Source organism: Hypomesus transpacificus, chromosome 17 (genome assembly GCF_021917145.1).
Source record: "Hypomesus transpacificus isolate Combined female chromosome 17, fHypTra1, whole genome shotgun sequence".
Classification (NCBI taxonomy): Eukaryota; Metazoa; Chordata; class Actinopteri; order Osmeriformes; family Osmeridae; genus Hypomesus; species Hypomesus transpacificus.
Window position 1 is genome coordinate 5,140,635 of NC_061076.1, and position 22,281 is coordinate 5,162,915.

The 22,281-nt window shown below is 46.7% G+C and overlaps 1 protein-coding gene across 1 annotated transcript; it reads left to right on the forward strand.

The window, feature by feature from the left end:
• The first annotated feature begins 246 nt into the window (after positions 1-246).
• On the forward strand, positions 247-19,674 carry LOC124478975 (thyroid hormone receptor alpha-like). Its single transcript, XM_047037406.1, has 9 exons — positions 247-332; positions 8,515-8,771; positions 13,687-13,748; positions 14,588-14,712; positions 15,100-15,247; positions 15,359-15,564; positions 17,020-17,166; positions 17,842-18,100; positions 18,839-19,674. The coding sequence occupies exons 2-9, from the start codon at positions 8,716-8,718 to the stop codon at positions 19,087-19,089; spliced, it is 1,254 nt and encodes a 417-aa protein (XP_046893362.1). The 5' UTR covers positions 247-332; positions 8,515-8,715; the 3' UTR covers positions 19,090-19,674.
• The last annotated feature ends 2,607 nt before the right edge of the window (positions 19,675-22,281 follow it).

The following is a 22,281-nucleotide window of genomic DNA, read 5'->3' on the forward strand; positions in this document are numbered from 1 at the left end:
ACGTGTTCCAGAAAAAGGCATGCGTTGTTCGTCCATTTGGACGAACAGTTTGACTAGGTATGAAGGCCGAAATGCCGAACTGTCTTCTTCTCTCGTTGTTCCGTAGATTATCGAGTGTCTCCGGCAGCTGAGCTGAGCGGATGTCTGTCCGCTGATCCCTGTGATGTCACTGCGTCTTGAAGAGCGGTACTCAGTGGCACCGGTCACCTTCCCTGTCCCCGTCCCGGCTGTCCGACAGGCAGGCGATCTGTAAGTGGCCAGGAACACAGACTGGGCTACGACTTGGGGTGGGGCTGTCTGGAATCCCCACTGACAGCAAAGGGTGAAAAAGGGTGAGTTTGTGTTCTCTCTGTCCTATGATGTCAGCCCGTAGACTTCTGCATTTGTCGACTGTACCTTGGGTGAACGGTGCCGGGAGTGAATGGTTCCTAGATCATAGCCGTGTCTAAGTACCAGGCAGCTAGCACATGTTGTTTGTTAGAATAATCCATGCTAAACCCCTCTGACCCACTGATTGGCTGATCGGCGTGTGGGCTGTGGAAGCAGAGTGGCAGGGTCAAGTTGGGGTCAGGGGAGACGGCGCGCATGCGAACGTCCGTCAGAGGGGTTGAGGTTTGCTGGATACGGTTGAACATGGCCTGTTTCTTTACCTGTTCCTGATCTGTGTGTTTTCCGACACACCTTGATCTGATGCTGGGCGTGTCTCCCTGCCTAACCCCACTCCCACTGGTTCTCTTCTTCCCTCTCCTCCCTCTATCTCTCCCTCCTTCACACCCTCCCTGAACAAAAGCCACATGTACTAACTTCCATTGATAATCCGGTCACATCATAGCACCATCACACGTAAACCCCCCGTCGCTTCGTGTTGCCATGGCGATGTCCTCCCTTCCCCTGCACCTGCTGCATGTAGCAACCCTTCTGATGTATAGCAAATAGAAGAAGCCCCTCGTCCAATCAGAGTTGCTCCTGGGCTGTTGAAGAGGCGTGCTCCATACAGGAACAGCAGGTCCAGTCGTACCTCATCGCATGGATAGACAGAAGAGCGCATACTGGGCTCATTTGGGATGTTTTCATCCTAAAGATGTGTGCGTGTGTGTGTGTGTGTGTTTGCAAGCATGTGTGTTCAATGTATATTTGCTCGTTGATCGATGACTACACTTGCTTGTACACTTATGCCGGAAAATGATAAAAAATGTGCAAATCTGCTTAATGTTTTGCAAAGATTTACAGTCTATCAATCATATTGACCACCTGGCAATGTAGGTCCTGACAGGGTTGGAGAAATACCCTAGCCTATCAGAGGACAGCATCACAGTATTTACCCAGACATTTCCATGGGAGTCACTTATGGAGTCTCAGGGTGTGCCCACACACTCTCATATAGAAACACTGCCCACAGTAGCCCTGCTCCCATTGGCCACATGTGAAGCTCTGCCACAGACTGGGGAAGAGTAGACCATTGTTAGAGGAACCGGGTGTACTGTAGGGGGCGGAGGTATGATCGCCTTTGGCCAAATAGAGATGGAGGGGTTGTGGCTGGGCCTGGTGGCTCGTGAAAGAGGGCGTGTGGTCTGTGACTGTGTGTGTGTGTGTGACTGTGTGTGTGTGTGTTGATGAATGTATGCATGTTTTTAGTGCCCTGGCCCCCTCTATACATAAGGCTTAGAGACAAGCATAGGGAACCACGATGGCGCCAGCAAAGTGTAGACTGCTCCCAGATGGTTAAACCTGGGTTGTGTGTGTGTACGTCTCTGTATCCGGGTTTGCATGTGTGTGTGTTATGTATGTACTGATTTGTGCCTGGGTATGCTATGGTTGGGCCGGAAGCTAACATTCTTAACACTTCATAAATCCCACCTGGTTCTGCAGCATGTGCTGGAACATTCCGAGTCAGGAATGGAAGTCAGGCACTAATCTGTGAGTTTCCCGAGGTCTTCATGACCAGGTCTTCTTAACCTACCTACCGCTTACCATCTGAATGGCCCCAAAATCAAGTCTTAGGCCGAATCCCAATACTCCCCCTTACCCCTTCCCCTTACCCCTTCCCCTTAATTTACCCCTTCCCCTTGGCCCTCGAAAGTAAGGAGTTAGGGCTACATAGCCCTAGGAAATGGGACGCCACTTGGTTACAGGTACGTCATCTAGCACGTATCGATATCTCCAAAGCAAGTAGCGTTATGCACTGATATTAAACTAAATTCGCTGCTAATGGAGTTTACTTAGAACTGTAGACATGCTAGTCAAAGAAATGCGGGATTGTTGTGCAATTCAGAACTGTAACATTAACGTACCAAACTAGCGATTTTTAGAAACGTTTCAATTAGGAAAATGGTTGCAAATATATATGTTCATGACTGTATATAACACAAAACAAGACTGTTATAATTTTTTATCAATTAATTAAGCCGATAATATAACATTTATCGGACTCTCTGGATGATTTGGTCGCCATTGTTGCCGGTCGCGCAGTTTTCACATAGCCCTAGGTTTCAAGTAAGCTCCCGATCTTACTTGGTTTTAAGGGGTGTATACCCCTTAGTCTTAACCCTTCCCCTAGCTCCAAAATTGTATTGGGACACCACTAGATCAGATTTTTTGTCTCTGTCTGTCTTTTCACTCCAGAAAACATGTTGTGGTTAATCCAATTATCTAATTGGCAGCGCTCTGAAAGAATAACCTCCCCCTCGTCCAATGAAAGGCTTCCGCAGCCTTCTTTACTGTGGCACAGTAGATTAAGCGTTATAAACCTCTGGCCGTACTCAAGGCGTAGGCCCGACTCCATTTTTGGCACTTCAACTTTGATCCATTTGGAATGCCCCAATCCTTGCCCTGCATGTCAGGTAAACAAACCTGAGCTGAACTGGACTCCCAGGTCAGGTGGTTCCACTTGTCACAGGGTTCAGACATGGTCACTTTCACATGTCACTGCTCCACCAGGAACAGTTGATGGGGAGTTCACGGTGAAGGGATGTCAACTTTGGGTCAACATAGAGAAAAACCACATTGCTATGTACATCTACATGGCATTAATCTAAAATAGAGTTTACTTCTTGCGGGATCGCTTCTGTTTCAGCTACTCATACGTGAGATTGAAAGCGAGCTGGCTGTCTCTGGACATTGAATGAAGCCTGGCAACTCATCCAGAACTTTCTGTACTGTTTATTATTTATTGTTAAAAGGATCCCAATTAGCTGTCACCAAAGTGGGATGATCTATTCTTCCTGGGGTCCAACAAAAAGAGAAAACCAACTAAAAAAATCACTTGACAATGATAATCTAAAAGCAGTTAACATTGTAGATATCATTATAAACATCATCAGAAATTATTCAGAATAAGTTATTACAGTATTACATTCAGTATTACGTTCATACAGTAAATATGTCCATTCCCTACTCACAATTTAAAGTAGTGCATTCTGAGATGGTACCTGAAAGAGACTTTGCTATTCATTTGATGTATATTTAGTGGGCAATTATTCCAATGATTATTCCTCTTTTAGAACAACGTCTACCGGCTCTGGGGTCAGAACATAAATGATCAGAAATGTCTGAATATGTGTGTGGCTTGTAGATTTGTTTCACTGAGGGCTTGTGTGTTGTTATTCAGTCAAACTGGTTGCACAACTGATCCGTCTCATACGACCTGTTGATGTATATAGCATATGGTGTCTCTCGAGCTCAACCTGCTTCTCTCAGTCAAACGGGCATATGTACGATATGATTCCCTGTTATCCGGGCCGTATTCTAAGAGCCCATAAAGTCAGCTTCTGAAATGTCCTCACCGGTGGCCATCTATTAACGATCCACAGGCTAATACGAAAAAAGGATATATTCCCACAAGGACATTAGAGAATTGGAGCATGGGTTTGCCTGTGTGTTCCATCATGTTGTGAAGTGAGTGTAGACCTCAAATCTCCACACGGCCCTTCTCCACACAGCATCTGTCCACAGGCCCTGGGTCTCCTAATATGAGTTCTTTACATGGAGGTGTTGCATTAACCCAGACCAGTAAAACACCAGAACTGCCCATGCCTTTGAAGTACATTGTTCACAGTCCTGAAAGATTATACAGCTATAAAGAAACCAGAGCCTCCAGATTCAAACACACATGTGTGCACGCATACACGCAGCACATTCACACAACTGTTGAAAAGGACTAGTCACCAATACCAGATAATACCAGACCTTTTCCTCAACTGTCATTATTTATACGTATAAATACAAGCCAGTCTTATAGCCACAGACACTTCCCAGCATGCACTTAAAGGGGGGATCACACCATACAGTACAACATAATGTCTAACATTCCTGCCTTGTCTCTCATATCGCCCAACATATGACTGTGGGCTGGCTGTGCTGGCAGGATGAAAAACACCACATAAAAGAAGGAGCTTCATCTTTTATAGAGTGTTGATGAGATGTGACAGTGGTGCCACTCCCCCAGACCCCTGCTGGGCTAGTCTAGGAGGGGCCAATCTGGCAACTTTACAATGTAGAACCACAACTGCCCCCCCACCACCACCACCACCCCTCTCCTCCTTGCACCCCGTTCTCTTCCTCCTCTTCCCCATGCTCCCTTATCGTATATCCTTATGTCCGTTTGTTTGTTTTGTTCCTCTTCCTCCTTATTAGGAAGTGTGCTCTCTCACACTTCTACCTGCTCCATTGTGTCCCCCAGGAGAGCCATGTTGACTGGACGTGTTTGTGTTGGTTGAGAGTTGGGAAACAGCCTCACAATCCCAGCGAGGCTGTTCGGTAGATTCACCAGACATCCCCTCCACACCCCTGCACCCCCCTGCCGGGTCTAATTTCAGAAGTTGTTTATGCTTACTACTAGTCAGATTAGTAGAAGCAGCAAGCTAGGCTGCACTGCATGCAGTGCAAATGGATGTAAACACAAAATCATTTTATCAATTTGAGTTGCCGGTCCTCCCCAAGAATTATATAATCAGTGCATTTGTTAGGGTTGCCAGATTAGGGGTTTTACAATTGTACTGGCCAAAAAATCCCCAATCAGTATTAGACTATCAATTTCACCCCCCTCCCAAAAGGATTGGTCAGTAACTAGCAAGTTACAAGGCTTGTTGTGTTGTAACAGAGAGAGGCCAGAGGGAGGAAGAGGTCCTCACACTGATACAGACAGAGGGAGGAAGCGGAGGGGAATGGAAGGTCAGGTCTAGCAGCTGCATTCTTGGCAACCCACATGAAGAGCCTTGCCAGAGTATGTCCCTGATAGAGTGCATATAGGAGGGAAGGGTAGAAGAGAAGATATAAGTAAACAGAGGGAGGTGGAGTGGGGTGAGTGGAGATGTGTGTGTCTATTTCCATACTGTAATAAATTAGAGTTTAAATCAGAAATCAGAATCAGAAAGGGATTTATTAAGGCTGTGTATATAAGTCTGTGTTTTATTTTTAAAGAAGCTTCACTTAAATAAAAACTTGTTTTTAATGTTGAGGAACGTGGAGGGAGCGCTATTCAATCAAATGGGAAAATAATCCACACGATTGAACGGGAGAAAGAAAACGAGAGAGAGAAGCGGTACATATTGAAGTAGAGAGAAGCCAAGCTATTTAGTAGACAAGAAAAAGTTGCATTTTAAACACAAAAAAGTACTCTTACTGATAAGTAATTATAAAGGTTTTTCCTTCATCTGTCCATACTATGGCATTATCTCTACTGGGGATATTGCCCAAAATCAACTTATGTTAATTGAGAGTAGTTAGCAAAGAGCCTAAAGAAGACAAGGATAACTAGAGAGGTACAATATCTTGGGAAATTGTGAAGTGTGCTTGTGGCCACCCCAGCTGTCTGTAGTCTCCAGCTGTGTACTGATATCAACTGCCAAGGTTGACACTGTTGATGCAGCTCCAGCTAAATAGCTAGTTCTTACTACCGGAATACACACAACTAGCTAGCCAAATCCTTCGTTCCCCAAGACTCAAGTGTTGTTTTCTGACTAAGAACTTCAAAGTTAGAGATGCCAGAAGAACACCTGTGGTTCTGGTGTACACAAGACTAGACTAGGCATGGTTTTAGCTTGTTTTCAAACTTTCCAATCACGTGACTATTATGGTGTGCAGCAACAGTGGTAAGCAAGCTAGCCCTATTTTGCCCCAAAAAACGTTCATCAACCGTGCATCAAAACCTTCTACAAAACAATAGAAATGTCATTGCCAACGAGGCACACATTTTGACACATTTCATGTCTAGGAAGTCTAAATATTGTAGAAGGAGTTGTGGCAGCTATAATAATAGACCTAAACAATAAAATAAAATAAATATATATATATATACAGTAGTGTGCCTTCCTGGTAGCATGCACACCAATAAACCGTTGAAAAAGGCAGGATCAAATAAAAAAAGTGATGAGAAAAAGACCAATGGAGAAGTGAGAGTGGAGTGAGATTGATGGCAGTGGAAGAAGAGAGAAAAAGGGAGGAAAGGTTGACTCAAGATCAGGACAAAATGATATATTTCATTTATACTAATATACTTGTGTTCCTCAGGGAAAAACCTACTGCCGCCAATGTAAATTAAATATACATACAGTTATACAGTGTACTTGTTTTATATATAAAAATATATATTATTTTTCCACATAAAATGACATTAGCTACATGAATACACATTGGTGTGTCAACTTGTCTTTGGCCTTGTTTTAGCAACAACCTAAGCGGACACAGTAAGTCTCACCAGGTTTGCACGCTTAAGGGCTTTAATTGGCCATTAGCTTATTACCACAAATACTCTTAGACTTGTCTGACCAGGAAAGCTGTCTCTGCTCGGTCACGTCAACCCGGCACGCTGAGCCGTGGGAGGCTGAGGAGTAGAACAGCTCTGGGGTCAGACCAGTCTACTCCCTTGTGCTTGGAAGGGTCAGGGTTTGGACAGATATACTGTATTCAGACCAGATGCTGCCCTAGGGTCTAGTTGATCCTCTTCTGGTCTATACGGGTATAGCGCTGCAGTTTGTCTGCATAATGTGAGGCTTCAGTGATTATCTAATGTTTCTTCTCAGGTAATCATTATGAGCATGGGTAGCAGCTAAGGTGTATGCGTGTATGTGTCTGTTAGTCTATGCATTGATCAGTAGACCTTATCATATACATCAAATGCAACGTAGAACTTATAGAGACTGTGTTTGTGTGTGTGTGTATGTGTGTGTGTGTGTGCGTGTGTTTGTGCGTGTCTGTGCATATGTGTGTCTGTACAAAATAACTCACAGTGGTGTTCCATATGAAGAGAGTGAGCTCTGGCCCAAAATTATCCACACACATACGCCATCTACTGGAAACGCTGTATAATTGTTTAAGACGGAGCACTTGTAAACAGTACAACATGTTCTTCTGTTGTCATTGCAATCCAGTGATAGTATCCCTAGTGCCCTCTTGTTGTTTTTGGTTTTGCCCTGCTCTAGTGTTTCCCTGTGTCTGTCATTGTCTTCACCTGTGTCTCATTGAGTGGTTTCAGTTCTGGTTAGTGTTATCATGTCCACCTGTGTCTTGTTTGGTTCTGTGTATTTTGGTTCCTGTTTTGGGGCCAGTTTTTTCTTGTCCTTGTCAATGTTACTGTGAGTATCTTGTTTGTCCTGTTTCACTCTTATTAATAAAAACCTTTTTTAACGCTCGGCCTGGCTACCTCTCCTGCACTTGGGTCCTAACCCCACACTCACCGTAACACAAGATGTTTTACATACATCGGTATATCAACGCCAAATGACTAGCTTGTCTGCTGAGTCAAATCAGTCTCATAGTTGAACAGAGATCCATATCTTTGTACTGGCCATTTCATGAAAAACTAGCCCAGAACAGGGGCTGCATCCCTGACTAGATCAGTGGTTCTCAACCCTGGTCCTCAAGTACCCCCTCTCCTGCATGTTTTAGATGTTTCCCTGCACCAACATACCTGATTCAAATTAATGGATCGTTATCAGGCCCATTTATTTGAATCAGGTGTGTTGGAGCAGGGAAATATCTAAAACATGCAGGGCAGGGGGTCCCGAGGACCAGGATTGAGAACCACTGATCTAGATGACCACCCTGTTAGCAATGTTGGAAGCTGTGACAGCAGAGCTCCGTAAACCAGAAGAAGAACAGTGGAAAAAAGAGAAATATTAGTCAAACAGTGGCAGATGAAATGAAAACACTGGTGCTGTTTAACAATTATGGAAGTATTAAAACAAAATGGAGGATTTTAATAATACATAGCCTATTCTAATGAATTCATTATTCAGTGATGAAGTTTGGCTTATGAATCCCTTGTTGTAGTCTGTAAACCAGGCTAGGTTACATGTTCATCCTGGGCCCTGGTGCTGGGATTTTGATACACATTCCTCTGGCGTCCCTGCTGTTGAATGAAAGTATTTACTGTAAGACATTGTTTAAACGCTGCTGAAGTATTTAAATGTAAATATTTGTTTTCTTCAATATGGCAACCATAAATTACTTGGTATGTTTGATAAGTAGTAAACAATCTGTTTTCCTTTTTGTTCCCCTCCTTTTTATTGGTCCCAGAGGTTTTCCAGAGGCTGCTCATTGGCTCCATACGTTGCCGCTCCCCTGATGTCCCACCCACTCAGCACCACCCAACCATTCACTGCCCAGATCCAACGATGGCCGTCGATTGACGGAGCCACCGGCGAATGCTAAGCTGATTAGAGAGGTTGGGGCCTGCCTCAGTCTCTTCTGATTGGCTACTGGATGGAATTGAGGTGAATGGAGCACATGTCCAACGATCAGGACCCTAGCGTATCAGAGGGAGAAGAGAAACGGTAAGGTGTGCGTGTGTGTGTGTGTTTTGTGTGTGCATGTTTTTAGTGTGTCTTTAAATCATTTTTTTGATGTCTCCCAAGTCAGTAGGGTTTCACCTACATCATACATTCTGCAGGTCTCAGAGGGCCTTTATTTAAAAAAAATCATAGCTAACAGCTGGCTGTTGGCTGTATCTGTCATGCACTTGCGTCAACATACTGCAACAGAGACTGAGTATTCAAACCAACCAGAACACTGACTTCTGAATGGTTTGAAGTTTACCAATCTTCAAAGAAACTTCACCATAATAAACGTTATCCTAGACTAAGATTGTCACACAGTTTGTAACAGTACTCAGTCCTTACCCGTCCCAGTAGATGTACCTCAGTGAACTGAATGCAATCACCATGCCGATAACAGCATCAGATCAAAGACTAAGGGAATAATATACTATTGACACCAGTATGACACCAACCAGTCACTATGAGTTTGGATGTTGTTATGAGTTTATTCCCACCCCTAACACACAACAATCTACATGCATGTGCAGTACATACACACATACCACAATGATTGCACAGTACTTAGAGAGCTAGATGCTATAAAGATTGACAGATGGATAGAGCGATGGGGGGGATACAGAAAGCGAGATTGGGATTCATAGAGAGACTAGAGATTCTCTTCCTGGATCACCCTCCCGTCTCTGTTCCATCCCCTCTCCCTCCTCTCCCCCCTCTCCCTCCTCTCCTCTCCCCCCTCTCCCTCCTCTCCCCCCTCTTCCCCCTCCCCCTCTCCTTCCTCTCCCTCCTCTCCCCCCTCTTCCCCCTCCCCCTCTCCCCCCTCTTCCCCCTCCCCCTCTCCCCCCTCTCCCTCCTTTCCTCTCCCTCCTCTCCCCCCTCTTCCCCCTCCCCCCTCTCCCCCCTCTCCCTCCTCTCCCTCTTCTCCTCTCCCTCCTCTCCTCTCCCCCCTCTCCCTCCTCTTCCCCCTGGCACGGGCACTCACATGCATAGAGAGCCTGCTCATGAAATGTGTAGAGGCTAGGTCTGTCATGCAGCCTGTAAAATCCAAAGCAATATCAGGCGTGGGCAGACCAGCACTACTCAGGGGCAGAGGGACTGTGTACTTATGCAAGGCTGGGTTGTTTTTGTGGATTGTTAAGTGTGTGTTATGACGTTCAGGATGTTTGTATTTATATCTATGTGTGTGTGTGTGTGTGTGTGTTTTTTGGGTGTACAGAATGTGTGTAGAGTGGTGTCAATGCTTGTTTCTTCATGCATGTGTGTGTGTGTGTGTGTGTGTGTGTGTGTGTGTGTGTGTAGGCGCATGTACTGCATGTGCATCTGTGTGTAGGCGTGAGTACTGCATGTGCAGTCTGTGTTTGTTTGTATGTGCAGAGTGAGGATTAGCAGAACAGAGAGTGGAGGATTAGGGCTAAGGGAGGTGGGGGGGGGGGTGGCCAGATGGAGTCACAGGAACAGAGGACAGTCCAGGACACATCAATATGTGACGCCAGCAGAGGATTGTCACTTGTCTGCTGCTGTGCTTGTCACTGTGTGCTGGGTGCTGTGTGTGTGTGTGCGTGTGTCTGTGTGTGTGTGTGACTGTGGGTGTGGGTGGGGGTGGGTTGGGGGATGAGGAGCAGAGGATGTTAGCTCACGTGTCCTGGTGAGAGCTGCCTCATGCTTAACCCCCACCCTCTCCCTGTGTGAACTGAGTCACCGAGTTGTCTGGATGCATACACACAGAGCCTGAAGCAGCAACAGTGACAAGCGTGTGTGCGTGTGTGTGTGTGTGTGCGTGTGTGTGTGTGTGTGTGTGGAAAAGGATTTTGTTTAAATAGTACCTTCTGGATTGGTAGGTTTGGCTCCCAATTTAGCAATTCAATTACCGGCCTTAACTAATGAGCAGGGTGTAAGGGTAGATAGCTGTGCTCAGCCTGAGGCATATTAAATGTAGGCCCACTGTTTTGCATAGATGAATAACAGATGAATAACAGCTTCATATTTACATGCCTTATTCCAAAAATGTACCATCAATATGGTCTGTGTGTCTCATCTGTTTTGTATACCTTGTCTGTCTGTTTTATTTCTTATTTATTTCGAGTTAATGTGTAAAGTGGGTAAAGTGTTTGAGAGGCACATCTCATGACTTATTTATGTTTTGTTATGTTTTCTGATGTGCTATAATGTGTAGACCTCTCTCTGACTTTCACCAGATACTTCTATTATTTTGGCTGTGTACAACTCTGTCCAGCTGTATATAACAATAATGTATTTATTTAGTGGACGCTTTTATCAAATGCTACATACAGGGTGGGATTTGAACTAGAGCCCGACCGATAAAGTGTTTTTAAGGCCGATACCGATACAAATATTTGGTGATTTAAACATCCGATATTCCAATATAGTTTTTTAATATTTAAAAAAAATCCAGAAACGCATATTAAAGCAAACTGATTTCCCTAACATTAGTTATTTGTAGTTTACATTTTTAGAATTTTTCGCAGACGTTCTTATCCAGAGCGACTTGCAATAAGTACAGGGACATTCCCCAAAGCAAGTAAGGTGAAGTGCTTTGCCCAAGGACACAAAGTCATATGACACGGCCGGGAATCGAACCGGCAACCCACTGCTTAATAGCCAAATTCCCTAACTGCTCAGCCATCTGACTGCTGTTATTATTTCCTCACTAAAATAATATGATAATGCAGTTTCAAAATAAACTTGTTTGTTTTATTGTCAGAACAGAACAGAGGAACATCAAAATATATTTAAGTTCTGATAAATAAAATGTATAAAAATACAAACTTAAGATGAACTTTGAACAAAAACAAATAATAAATAATAATAAAAAAACATTAATATTCATTTATCGGCCATTATAAATGCCGATACCGATAGTTTGGAAAATGCCTGATATCGGCCGATAGTATTGGCCCGCCGATGTATCAGTCGGGCTCTAATTTGAACCTGAGACCTCTTAATCGGCAGTCAAATGCTGTACCACTGAGTTATACCTATCCCTCCGGATGTATGATCAGTTGTTAAATCCAGAAGCAGACTCGATGCCACACCAAGCAACACTTGACTTACATCAATTTTAAAGAGTTCAGTAAAGACAACAAAAGCTTACAGATATGTGATTCCGACAGTACAATGATTGCCAATGTGTGAAAGTACTCTGCCTTGTTTTGCTTGCAACCTGAACATGTCATCTGGATTCCCCTGACCCCAACAAGTGTTCACAGTGGTGGGGTTCAGTCTGGTGATGGGTAGGGACACGGTGAAACATGTCCTTGAGACAGAGAGGGAAGGACAGGAAGCAGCAACAAGGTCAGCTGGGACAGAGACTGTGAGGATTATCTGAGGACACTGCTAGAACCTGACCTGACTGGACACGGTGGCATCAACATAGTGGTGGACTCTCTCTCACTCTGTTTAGGAAACGGGTCGATAGAAGGAAACAAGCCACAGTGTTTAACACTACTTTGTATTGCATCACTCGATCCATATCAAAGTCAGGATTGACGAGTGAGGTATTCCGTTGCTGAAACTAATGTCAGGAGAGTCATTTGTTCCGAGAGTGAATTAATGAGGTGGAGGAGTTCGGGAGAAAGGGAGAGGTAGAAAGAGCCGTCTGCTGAGCGGAGGAGTCTACGGAGGACTAAACTACTGTAGCCCTCTGTTTCGGTGACAGGGGCAGTGTCACGGGGAGGGGGCGGAGCAACAGGCACACACTAGGGGTGAGAGAGAGATGAGGATGAGCATGGGAGAAGGTAGGTGGAGTTTGTGAGGAAGTGACAGTGGAAGAGAGGAGAGGGAGACGGGAAGACAAAAATATTGGGTGGGGCGAGGAGAGTGGGAGGGTGTGTTTGAGCAAAATCTGTGAGCCGGCTGGTTGTGCCTCAGCGGTCCTGCTTACTGGGTAGTGGAGCCAAACAGCTCACTAAGTCTGCTTACACTGCAGTCTGCTACATTCTCTGGAGACTCGCATCTGATCTTCTGTGGAAATTGCAGACTACAAAAGTGCTACAGTACTCTATACTGGATTATTTGGGATTACGGAGAACGCTAGTTCACTCTATAGGAGTAGAGCATCCAGACTATCACCATGCACGTCCTGCAGCCTCACTGCATTAACAGGTCAGCTGCTAGTGGACTAGTGTCTGTGTGTGTACATAATGTGGGCTTGTACGGATGTTGGGATGTGTGTGTGTATGTATGCATCTTGTGTCGGTGTGTGCATGTAGGTATGTGTCCAATTCCATGACATGCAGTTAAACCAAGAAAAACTGTGTAGCAGTGCTATTGTAGCAAACTAACCATGGAAATTTTAATTGAATGAACTGATAGGGCAGATGTGTATTTTGTCTGCCCTGTTATAACGTTGGACCGAGAAGGAGAGACAGGAAGAAGGGAGGCAGATGGAGCAAGAGATGGTGTGTATATTGGGTGACAAAATGGGCGGGGTGGTCTCGCTGTTACCTAACAACCTGGACAGAGGAAGAATAGAGATAGATTAAACGAGAAATAGAGAGGGAGAAAGAGAGTGGAATGGACAACAGGAATGGTTCAAATTCAAAGGGTTTTTCCAACCAAAGTAGTTAACAACGGGTTTATTGATTGACATTGAGTGCTTATGACCACTGCAAAGACAAACGGGGTGTAACTGGCATTGATCTAAATAACGGTTCAGGGGCCAGACACACACTCACACAACATACATGCAGCCAGAGACAAAGTGGACCCAGATTAAGCACCCACAGTGTCTATTTAAAGGCCATCTCTGGCAACTTAGCTGTTCTAAGAAATCGAATATACAGTATAATCCTGAAGCATTAGACGCCAATAAGACTATACACACTTGGGAGGAAAATGGTCTTCCTCAGTCCTCGGCTCTCTCTCCTTCAAACACGGTCTTCCTCTCTCATTACAGGTGGCCAGATGGGCCCAAGAGGAAAAGAAAGAACAGCCAATGTTCGGTGAAGAGCATGTCTGGTAAGGTCTCCGAATTCCACATCTGGGGCCCCTACACTCTTGAAATGTCAACACTCTTCACTTCTAATGCTATTATATTCTCTGTAGGCACTGTCCTCTCTTTTATGAGAAAGTTGCTAAGAATGCTTGATTCAAAGCAGGCCTACTCCCAAGTTGACCAGTGAAATGCTAAACACTCTTCTCTCAGTGGAAACACATGGTTTGTGTTTGCTTGTGTATCTGAACCTCTGGTGGTGAGATCTTTCTGGATCTCAAAGCCCCAATATTGTATAGGATGAAGAATAGTTGCTTTTGTTATGGCGTGTGGTGGGGTAGGACCCAAACCCAGGAATAGCTAGACATTGCCTCAAACAAAGGGTATATTCTTTTAACGGGAAAACAGACAGGGTACTCTACGTAACAAGGGTAAGGACAAGACAAAGACAGGACACAAAACAGGCACCTAAATACACAGAACCAAACAAGACACAGGTGGACATGAGAAGATAAACGAGAACTGAAACCACTGAACGAGACACAGGTGAAGACAATGACAGACACAGGGAAACACTAGGGCAGGGCAAAACCAAAAACAGGGGGGCACGGCTGTGGCCGTGACGACAGTTTTGGACACGTTGAACCTTTGTTAAATGTATTATTAGGCACAAGTCAATCCTTTTAACTGAGGAGTATGCGCTGTGTGAGAGGCGTGAATATGTTTCAGCTGGGATGTCCTGACGAAGCCCTCTCGTCAGTTTCTCTCCCACTGTAGAGGTGCTGAGAAAAAAGCTTTCACCGTTTTGCATCCTTGCTCCTCCATCGACTAATCACCCTCCTCGTCCTCTCCGTCTCTCCCACAGCGCTGAGCGCCGCTTCCGTGGCCGGCTACATCCCCAGCTACCTGGAGAAGGACGAGCCCTGCGTGGTGTGCGGCGACAAGGCCACGGGATACCACTACCGCTGCATCACGTGCGAAGGCTGCAAGGTCAGACGCTCCAGCGCTCCACTCCACCCACCCCCTTCGCCTCTCCACCCTCACCCAGCTGCCATTACCCCTCCGCTGCTGCCCCTCCTCTCCACCATCCCCCTCCGTACCTGTGCCTGCCCCGCCCACAAACACCCAGCCTAACACCATATGGAGCCTCCACAGTTTAAGGCTCCTGTCAGTTAAGAGCTCACGACTCCCAATCTAGAAAGAGCCCAACCTTTACCCATGGAATGAGTCTCTCTCAACCATGACCCCATCCTTGTCAAGCTGGCCATTACACAAAACACCTGCTTGGATTGTCCAAGTAGCGATCTGAACTTCTAAAATTCTTAATTCTTCTGTGTGTTTATAGTTAATATAATTAATAATTCTGTGCGTTTTCAGGGTTTCTTCCGTCGCACCATCCAGAAGAACCTCCACCCGGCCTACTCCTGCAAGTACGATGGCTGCTGCATCATTGACAAGATCACACGCAACCAGTGTCAGCTGTGTCGTTTCAAGAAGTGCATCTCTGTGGGCATGGCCATGGACTGTGAGTGTCGGAGCACACACACGCACAACACACGCTTTTTGGGTTTTGATCCAAAAAACAACACCGGTTTTTCTCCTCTCCCTCACCCCCGCTGTGGCTTTGGGTCCTCAGTGGTTCTGGACGACTCCAAGCGGGTGGCCAAACGGCGCCTGATCGAGGAGAACCGAGAGAAGAGGAAGAAGGAGGAGATCGTGAAGACCCTGCAGACGCGGCCCGAGCCCAGCGGGTCTGAGTGGGAGCTCATCCACATGGTGACCCAAGCTCACCGCCACACCAACGCACAGGGATCCCACTGGAAACAGAAACGCAAGTTCCTGGTGAGACACTATTGGTTGGCTGGTCCCGGCCTCGAAATGACACGGACCATCCATATAAAGCATTCTGACCGTTATTTCTAAGTTCCACGGCGTGTCTGTCCAACCCTGTCCCTTGTTAGCTACTGTGTAGGTTTTCACGCCAACCTTAGTTTAGCAAAACTGATTCCAATGATAAGATGGCTGACAAGCTGACTCTGGTTAGTTACAACTGGGGTTGGAGGTAAAGCCTGTAGGAAAACAGCTTTCTAGGCGCAGAGTTGAACAGCCCTGGTCTGGAGTGTCTGTAGTCTACTCTAGAGATGTTATTCAGAAACCCTTCCTTCACCAGTCTCAGCAGCTGTTGCCTTAGCAACCCCTCTCTCCCTGCGTGAACACGTGTCTCCATGGCAAAGGTTGTCTAGTCCCAGGGGTCTAAAGCAACTGTTGCCAAGCAACCAGTGCATGTGAGGATAAGTGATGACTGTGAGGGGAGTTTTTTAGTAGTTGAGGAAAAGCTGAAAGTAGGCACATGGATTTGGGCACGTGTGTGACAGTGACGCACTGAGGCAGAGATGGACACACACACACCTCTTCCCCTCCCACACATACACAAATCCCAAAAGTAACGATTTTTTTGGAAGAATTTCGAATAAACAATTATAACGCTTTGACTGTGTGAAGGAATGCTATAATTATGAATATGTTATGTAATCCTCTGTGGGTTAAAAGAGATGAGCTTCTGGGTCTGGCTCTGTATTTGGCAGCAGATGATTTGATTGGCCTCAGATCACAGAGACTGTCCAATCACAGCCCTGTATTCCAAAAGGCTCTGTAGTGTCTCCAGGGTGAGGACGTTCCACTTTCTAAGCCAGACCTGCACTCAAAGAACATGTGGAATTGACTTTACTTTAAATAGGCAAGTGGTTCAACACAGCTGTGTTAAGCAATACAAAAAAAAAACCATCAATGTAGTGACTGATGTCCCTATTACAGTCAGGTCTAGCTGTCTAGGACTGATGCTGTTAACCACACACTCATATTGATCCGTTTGGCTTTCAACACCTAAGGGTTTGGATTCAGGCTGGGCTAACTTGAAGTGACATGATAATCAAAGCCCAGGTCAAGAACGTGACACCAGCACATCATCATAATGGTCCATGCCGTCGATGCATGGGTGTATATTAGGACGTCGAGGTCAAAACCAAGCAGACCCCTTGATGTTGTGTAATCAAACACCCACAGGCATGTTTCATTTCGATAAAGGCCTTAGAGAGCTCACTAACAGGTATCACTAGGTCAGTGTAGGATTGTCTCGACGTTATGGTTTGGTTTTCATCAACTCGTGACAATACTGGAACATCCAGTCATCTCCTTGTCTTTCGTTAGTGGGGGTTTTGATGCACCATTATCTCTGGGGATGTTGGCAGTTAGGTTGTTTGGTTTTCTGAAAGTGCCTGTCTCACTGTCCCCTGCCAGCCAGAGGACATTGGCCAGTCCCCCATGGTCCACACCCCAGACGGGGACAAGGTGGACCTCGAGGCCTTTAGTGAGTTCACCAAGATCATCACCCCCGCCATCACACGAGTTGTCGACTTCGCCAAGAAACTGCCCATGTTCTCAGAGGTGGGTTTGGCAAGCGTGTGTGTGTCTGTGTGTGTCTTTCTGTGTGTGTGTGTGTGTCTGTAAGTCTATGGCTGTGTGTGTGTGCGGGTGCATGGGTGTCTGTAAGTTTTGGGATGTGTTTGTGTGTGTGTGTTGTCTCATACATTTGTTGTATTTGCGTTCCCTCCTATGGACCATGCATTGTCTTCGTAGCCGGCATGACAGACTAACAAGGCTCATTAACACACATTTGGCTGTGATGACAGGACACTAGCAACATGCAGCTGCTGCAATTGTCATGACGCCTGTCAGCTCCAATTATGCTCACACCAGCCCCCCTGGGTCTCTACAATGACTAACCCTGCAGATTCTGCACCGCTTGATTCCACCGAGTGGTAGAGCTAGTTGTGTGTGGTTGTGTGTGCATGTGTGGGGAGTCAAGTGGATATGTGCTGTACATTTGTGTGTGTGCTGTCTGTGCTGTGGGTCTGGTGAATCATCAATTACAGACAGAAGGGAGCCCACAAAAATAGAATTTCGACTCAACTCTGAATCATACTGATAGAGTATCCTCTCTCTCTATACGTGTGTGTCGTGTGTGTGTGTATGAACGTGTGTGTTAACATGTCTGATGAGTTCACATGTGTACACGTGCGTGTTATATGTGTTTCATGTCATCTCTGTGCGTGTTCCCAGCTGCCTTGTGAAGACCAGATCATCCTGCTGAAGGGTTGCTGCATGGAGGTCATGTCGCTCCGCGCCGCCGTGCGCTACGACCCCGAGAGCGAGACGCTGACCCTGAGCGGCGAGATGGCGGTGAAGCGGGAGCAGCTGAAGAACGGCGGCCTGGGCGTGGTGTCGGACGCCATCTTTGACCTGGGCAAGAGCCTGGCGCAGTTCAACCTGGACGACTCAGAGGTGGCGCTGCTGCAGGCCGTGCTGCTCATGAGCTCAGGTAGGTAGCTGTGACTGGGTAGGTAGCTGTGACTGGGTACTGGGTAGGTAGCTGTGACTGGGTACTGGGTAGGTAGCTGTGACTGGGTAGGTAGCTGTGACTGGGTAGGTAGCTGTGACTGGGTAGGTAGCTGTGACTGGGTACTGGGTAGGTAGCTGTGACTGGGTACTGGGTAGGTAGCTGTGACTGGGTAGGTAGCTGTGACTGGGTAGGTAGCTGTGACTGGGTAGGTAGCTGTGACTGGGTATGTAGCTGTGACTGGGTACTGGGTAGGTAGCTGTGACTGGGTACTGGGTAGGTAGCTGTGACTGGGTAGGTAGCTGTTACTGGGCAGGTAGCTGTGACTGGGTAGGTAGCTGTGACTGGGAACTGGGTAGGTAGCTGTGACTGGGTACTGGGTAGGTAGCTGTGACTGGGTACTGGGTAGGTAGCTGTGACTGGGTAGGTAGCTGTGACTGGGCACTGGGTAGGTAGCTGTGACTGGATAGGTAGCTGTGACTGGGTAGGTAGCTGTTACTGGGCAGGTAGCTGTGACTGGGTAGGTAGCTCTGACTGGGTAGGTAGTTTGGGAGTGTCAATAGCTGACCTATGACCGTATTACTGTATACCTGATCTAGTATGTAATACTTGTAAAGTTTGAAGGCAATTCACTTGAGTTCCTGAACCCCTCCCTCTCCCTCCACCTCTGCCTCCACCTCTGCCTCCACCTTCCTTCCACCTCTCCTTGTCTGCCCTCAGACCGCTCAGGCCTGACGTCTGTGGACAAGATAGAAAAGTGCCAGGAGGTCTACCTGCTAGCTTTCGAGCACTACATCAACCACCGCAAGCACAACATTCCCCACTTCTGGCCCAAGCTGCTGATGAAGGTGACCGACCTGAGGATGATCGGAGCGTGCCACGCCAGCCGTTTCCTCCACATGAAGGTGGAGTGCCCCAACGAACTCTTCCCCCCACTCTTCCTGGAGGTCTTCGAGGACCAGGAAGTGTGACGAGAACCACCGAGACTGAGTTGGGACTGAAAGGAGACGAGAAGAAAACGAGAGGACAGGATTTGCCCCTCCAAACTTTGTTTTGATTTCGGAAACACAACTACTACAGCCTCTGCGTCTAGCACAGCTGTCACTAAGAGGATAAGAAATCAGGAAAAAAAGTCAGCCTTTTTTTTTCTTTTCTTTCTTTCGTTTTGATGATTTGTTTGTGTTTTGTCCTGCCCTCCGGTCGTGCTTGATTAAGGCTGCAGTAGAACAAGTAGAGTTCTGTGTCAGTGGACAGCAGATGGTGACACACAGAAACACACATCTTTATTTGCAGTAACACCTCAAGTCAAACTTGTCACACACAATTGGAAACACTGTGTGCACATATAGCTGAGTTGGTGGAGGTTAAACCCAGAGGGTTGTTAGCTGAATCCTTCGCCCAGCCTTGAGCCCTCTTCCCTGGGCCCAGTCTGCTATATATCCCTCCTTACCATCCTCCACTGGAAGCAGGGTGCAAATTACGGGGGGGTTTGGGGGGGGTCTGACCCCCCTAATTAAGACTTGTACCCCCCCGAAAGAGGTAAAAACAACAGGTCGGGAGGGTCAATACAGGCCCTGGAGAAGAAGTTGACCCCCCCCGATTGTCATTGTATAATTCGCACTCTGACTGGAACCATGCCAAGTGTGTCACCCCTCTCCCATGGACCCTCCCACCCTCTGAGCAGGGCAAGGCTATGTTAGCCATGGGATGTTCTTGGGAAGCTACCTCCCTCACTCTCTCATACACACACACATACATAGTGTACATACATACATATATACATACTATGCATTGATACAGTACATAGATACATTCGATACAGACCTACATACATACCTCTCAGTCTGCATGTACTCTACATCAGCATGCCTGTATACAGTACATACATACCTCTGTACCCACATATATCGGTCAAATCAATGGTGTACCTCCAAGTCCTTTTCCACATACATACACGTCTACCTGAATACCTTCAGTATACCTCTCTTCCTAAACATACCTCTTTCTTCACCCCCCTTTCTTATCTACACACAAACATACACTCAGTTTGTCGTCGTTTTACCTCATTTGATGTCTGTTGTCCACTTCTGTGTTGTGTCTCCATCCATCCCCGACTTCACCACATCCCTGGACCTGGCTGCCAGCCGTGTGGGTTTCCCCGACTGCACCTTCCCCCTGCTCATCACACAGAACTCCCTCTTCCTGGGTCAGGGGGTGGGACGGCGGGCGAGTCACTTACCTCTCCTTTGGCTTCACCGGAGGGCTGTGGGGCACCTCAAGCTCCGCCTCAAAATCCCACCAATTCTACCTCACCCCTCATCTCAGCGCAGCTGCTCCATGCATTCAAACACACACACACACACACACAACACACAAGCAAACATGTGTATACACACTTTCACAGTTGCGAGGAAGATTTGCCAATGTGTTTATTTCGGGTCCCCTACTCCACCGGGCAGTACAGGTCTAATATGTCTCTCTGACAGTGTAACAGACGCGGATCAAAATGGCAGACTTTATTGTTCTCCCTTTTCTTTTACGTTTGTCACACACACACAAAAAAGGACCAGGAGTCATTTGGGGTTTCCCTTTGTTTAAGACAGCAACTTCATGGACTTTGTTTAAAGGAAGACTGACTAACTGCTGCTGGAAGAGACCAGTAGAAGCCATGCCAGGAGGCCAGGTCCCAGCCGCGTTGTCATGGTCACCTGGACCTTTTTTTTTTTTCAACCGTGGACGGATACTTGTTCACGTAGCTGGACGGACAGAGAGGTTTTACTTGCCGGTGAAAACCTGATGGAGGCGTAGCCAGTACAGATGTCGGACATACCGTGTGCTTCAGCAAGTCCCATGGGAATGCCCCTCACCAGGTGTGAGCAAACGGATGCTTTTGGAGGGGTCACCAAGCCTTTGAGACGACTATCACACTGTCCTCCTCGGACATCCACTCTTAACCGCTTATCTTCTGCCTTGTGCGTTCAAGTCCCCCCCACCCCTCCTCCCCCACCCCCACCCCTCCCCAAACTGCACTTACACTCACGCACATTCACAGACAAGTGACTAGCCGTTTTCTGTTTTGCACTTGAGCCCCTCCCTCCGCCCCATCCTCGTAGCATCACCGCAGGTGAAGTGGCTCTTCACTCGACATCGCATAGCCTCAGACCTCATCCTGCATGTCTATCGAGGGGATTTGTTGAGTCAGACTGTACCCGCACCCCAAATATCCCACCCTAACCTAACTCCTCCCGCTTTCTTTCTAAATTGTTTTAAAAGCCCCACCTCCTGTCTCTAACCTCATGCTCAACCCCCCCCCCCCCCACACCCCTGCTTTTTCTTAAAGCCACCAATGCTCTCAACGTACAACCTACATTAGCTGGAGGATTTATCTTTGATCCAAAACATCAATGGGTTTTGGCTCATATACGCACATGGCAATAGCTGGACTGGAGATCACACGCACAATACACAATATGTTGAAGCATAAGCGATTAAAAGACATTTAAGTGATAAGCGATTTCAAAGGAATTATTTGAAACCCGTTTTAGTGTGGTGGTATTCTGTGTAATTACCCTGCTCTTAGCAACACTGTGAACCATACTCCAGATAAGGATTAGTGTCTGTCTGCACATTAGGGCAGAATCGCTGCTCTCAGCTGTGTACAACGTGGACACGTCCAGCTTAGGTTGATCTTACGTCCAAGTGTTCCCTTGAATGCTGTTCCCATTTTTCAGACAGAACCAATCGCACCAGCACAGCGGAACACACTGCCTTCAGACGCGCTCAATTGCACCAGCACAGGACAGCAGAGAGCTATGTCTCTCTACCGTCTAGTCAGGATGTCTAGTCAATGTTCGTCTCTCAAGGCCCCTGTTTCTTATGTCTGTCCCAACACCTGTGACCTTGGCTCCTGCCACTCTCCCTATCTCATAACACTACTAACTAACCCAGGGAAATCACTTCTAAACAAGCATCTTCACCTAGACTCCTCCCCCTCCTTCCCTTGTCCAGACCCTCTTCCCTCGTGTTAACCCTAGACATCCATCCTGTACCCCACCCGCTCTGCCGCTGTTCTACCCCAGACTTTGGAAGCACTTAGGAGACATGAGGGGAGACAATCCTGATGACATGATGTCATCATGAGGAATGTATAAATGGTTTTAAAC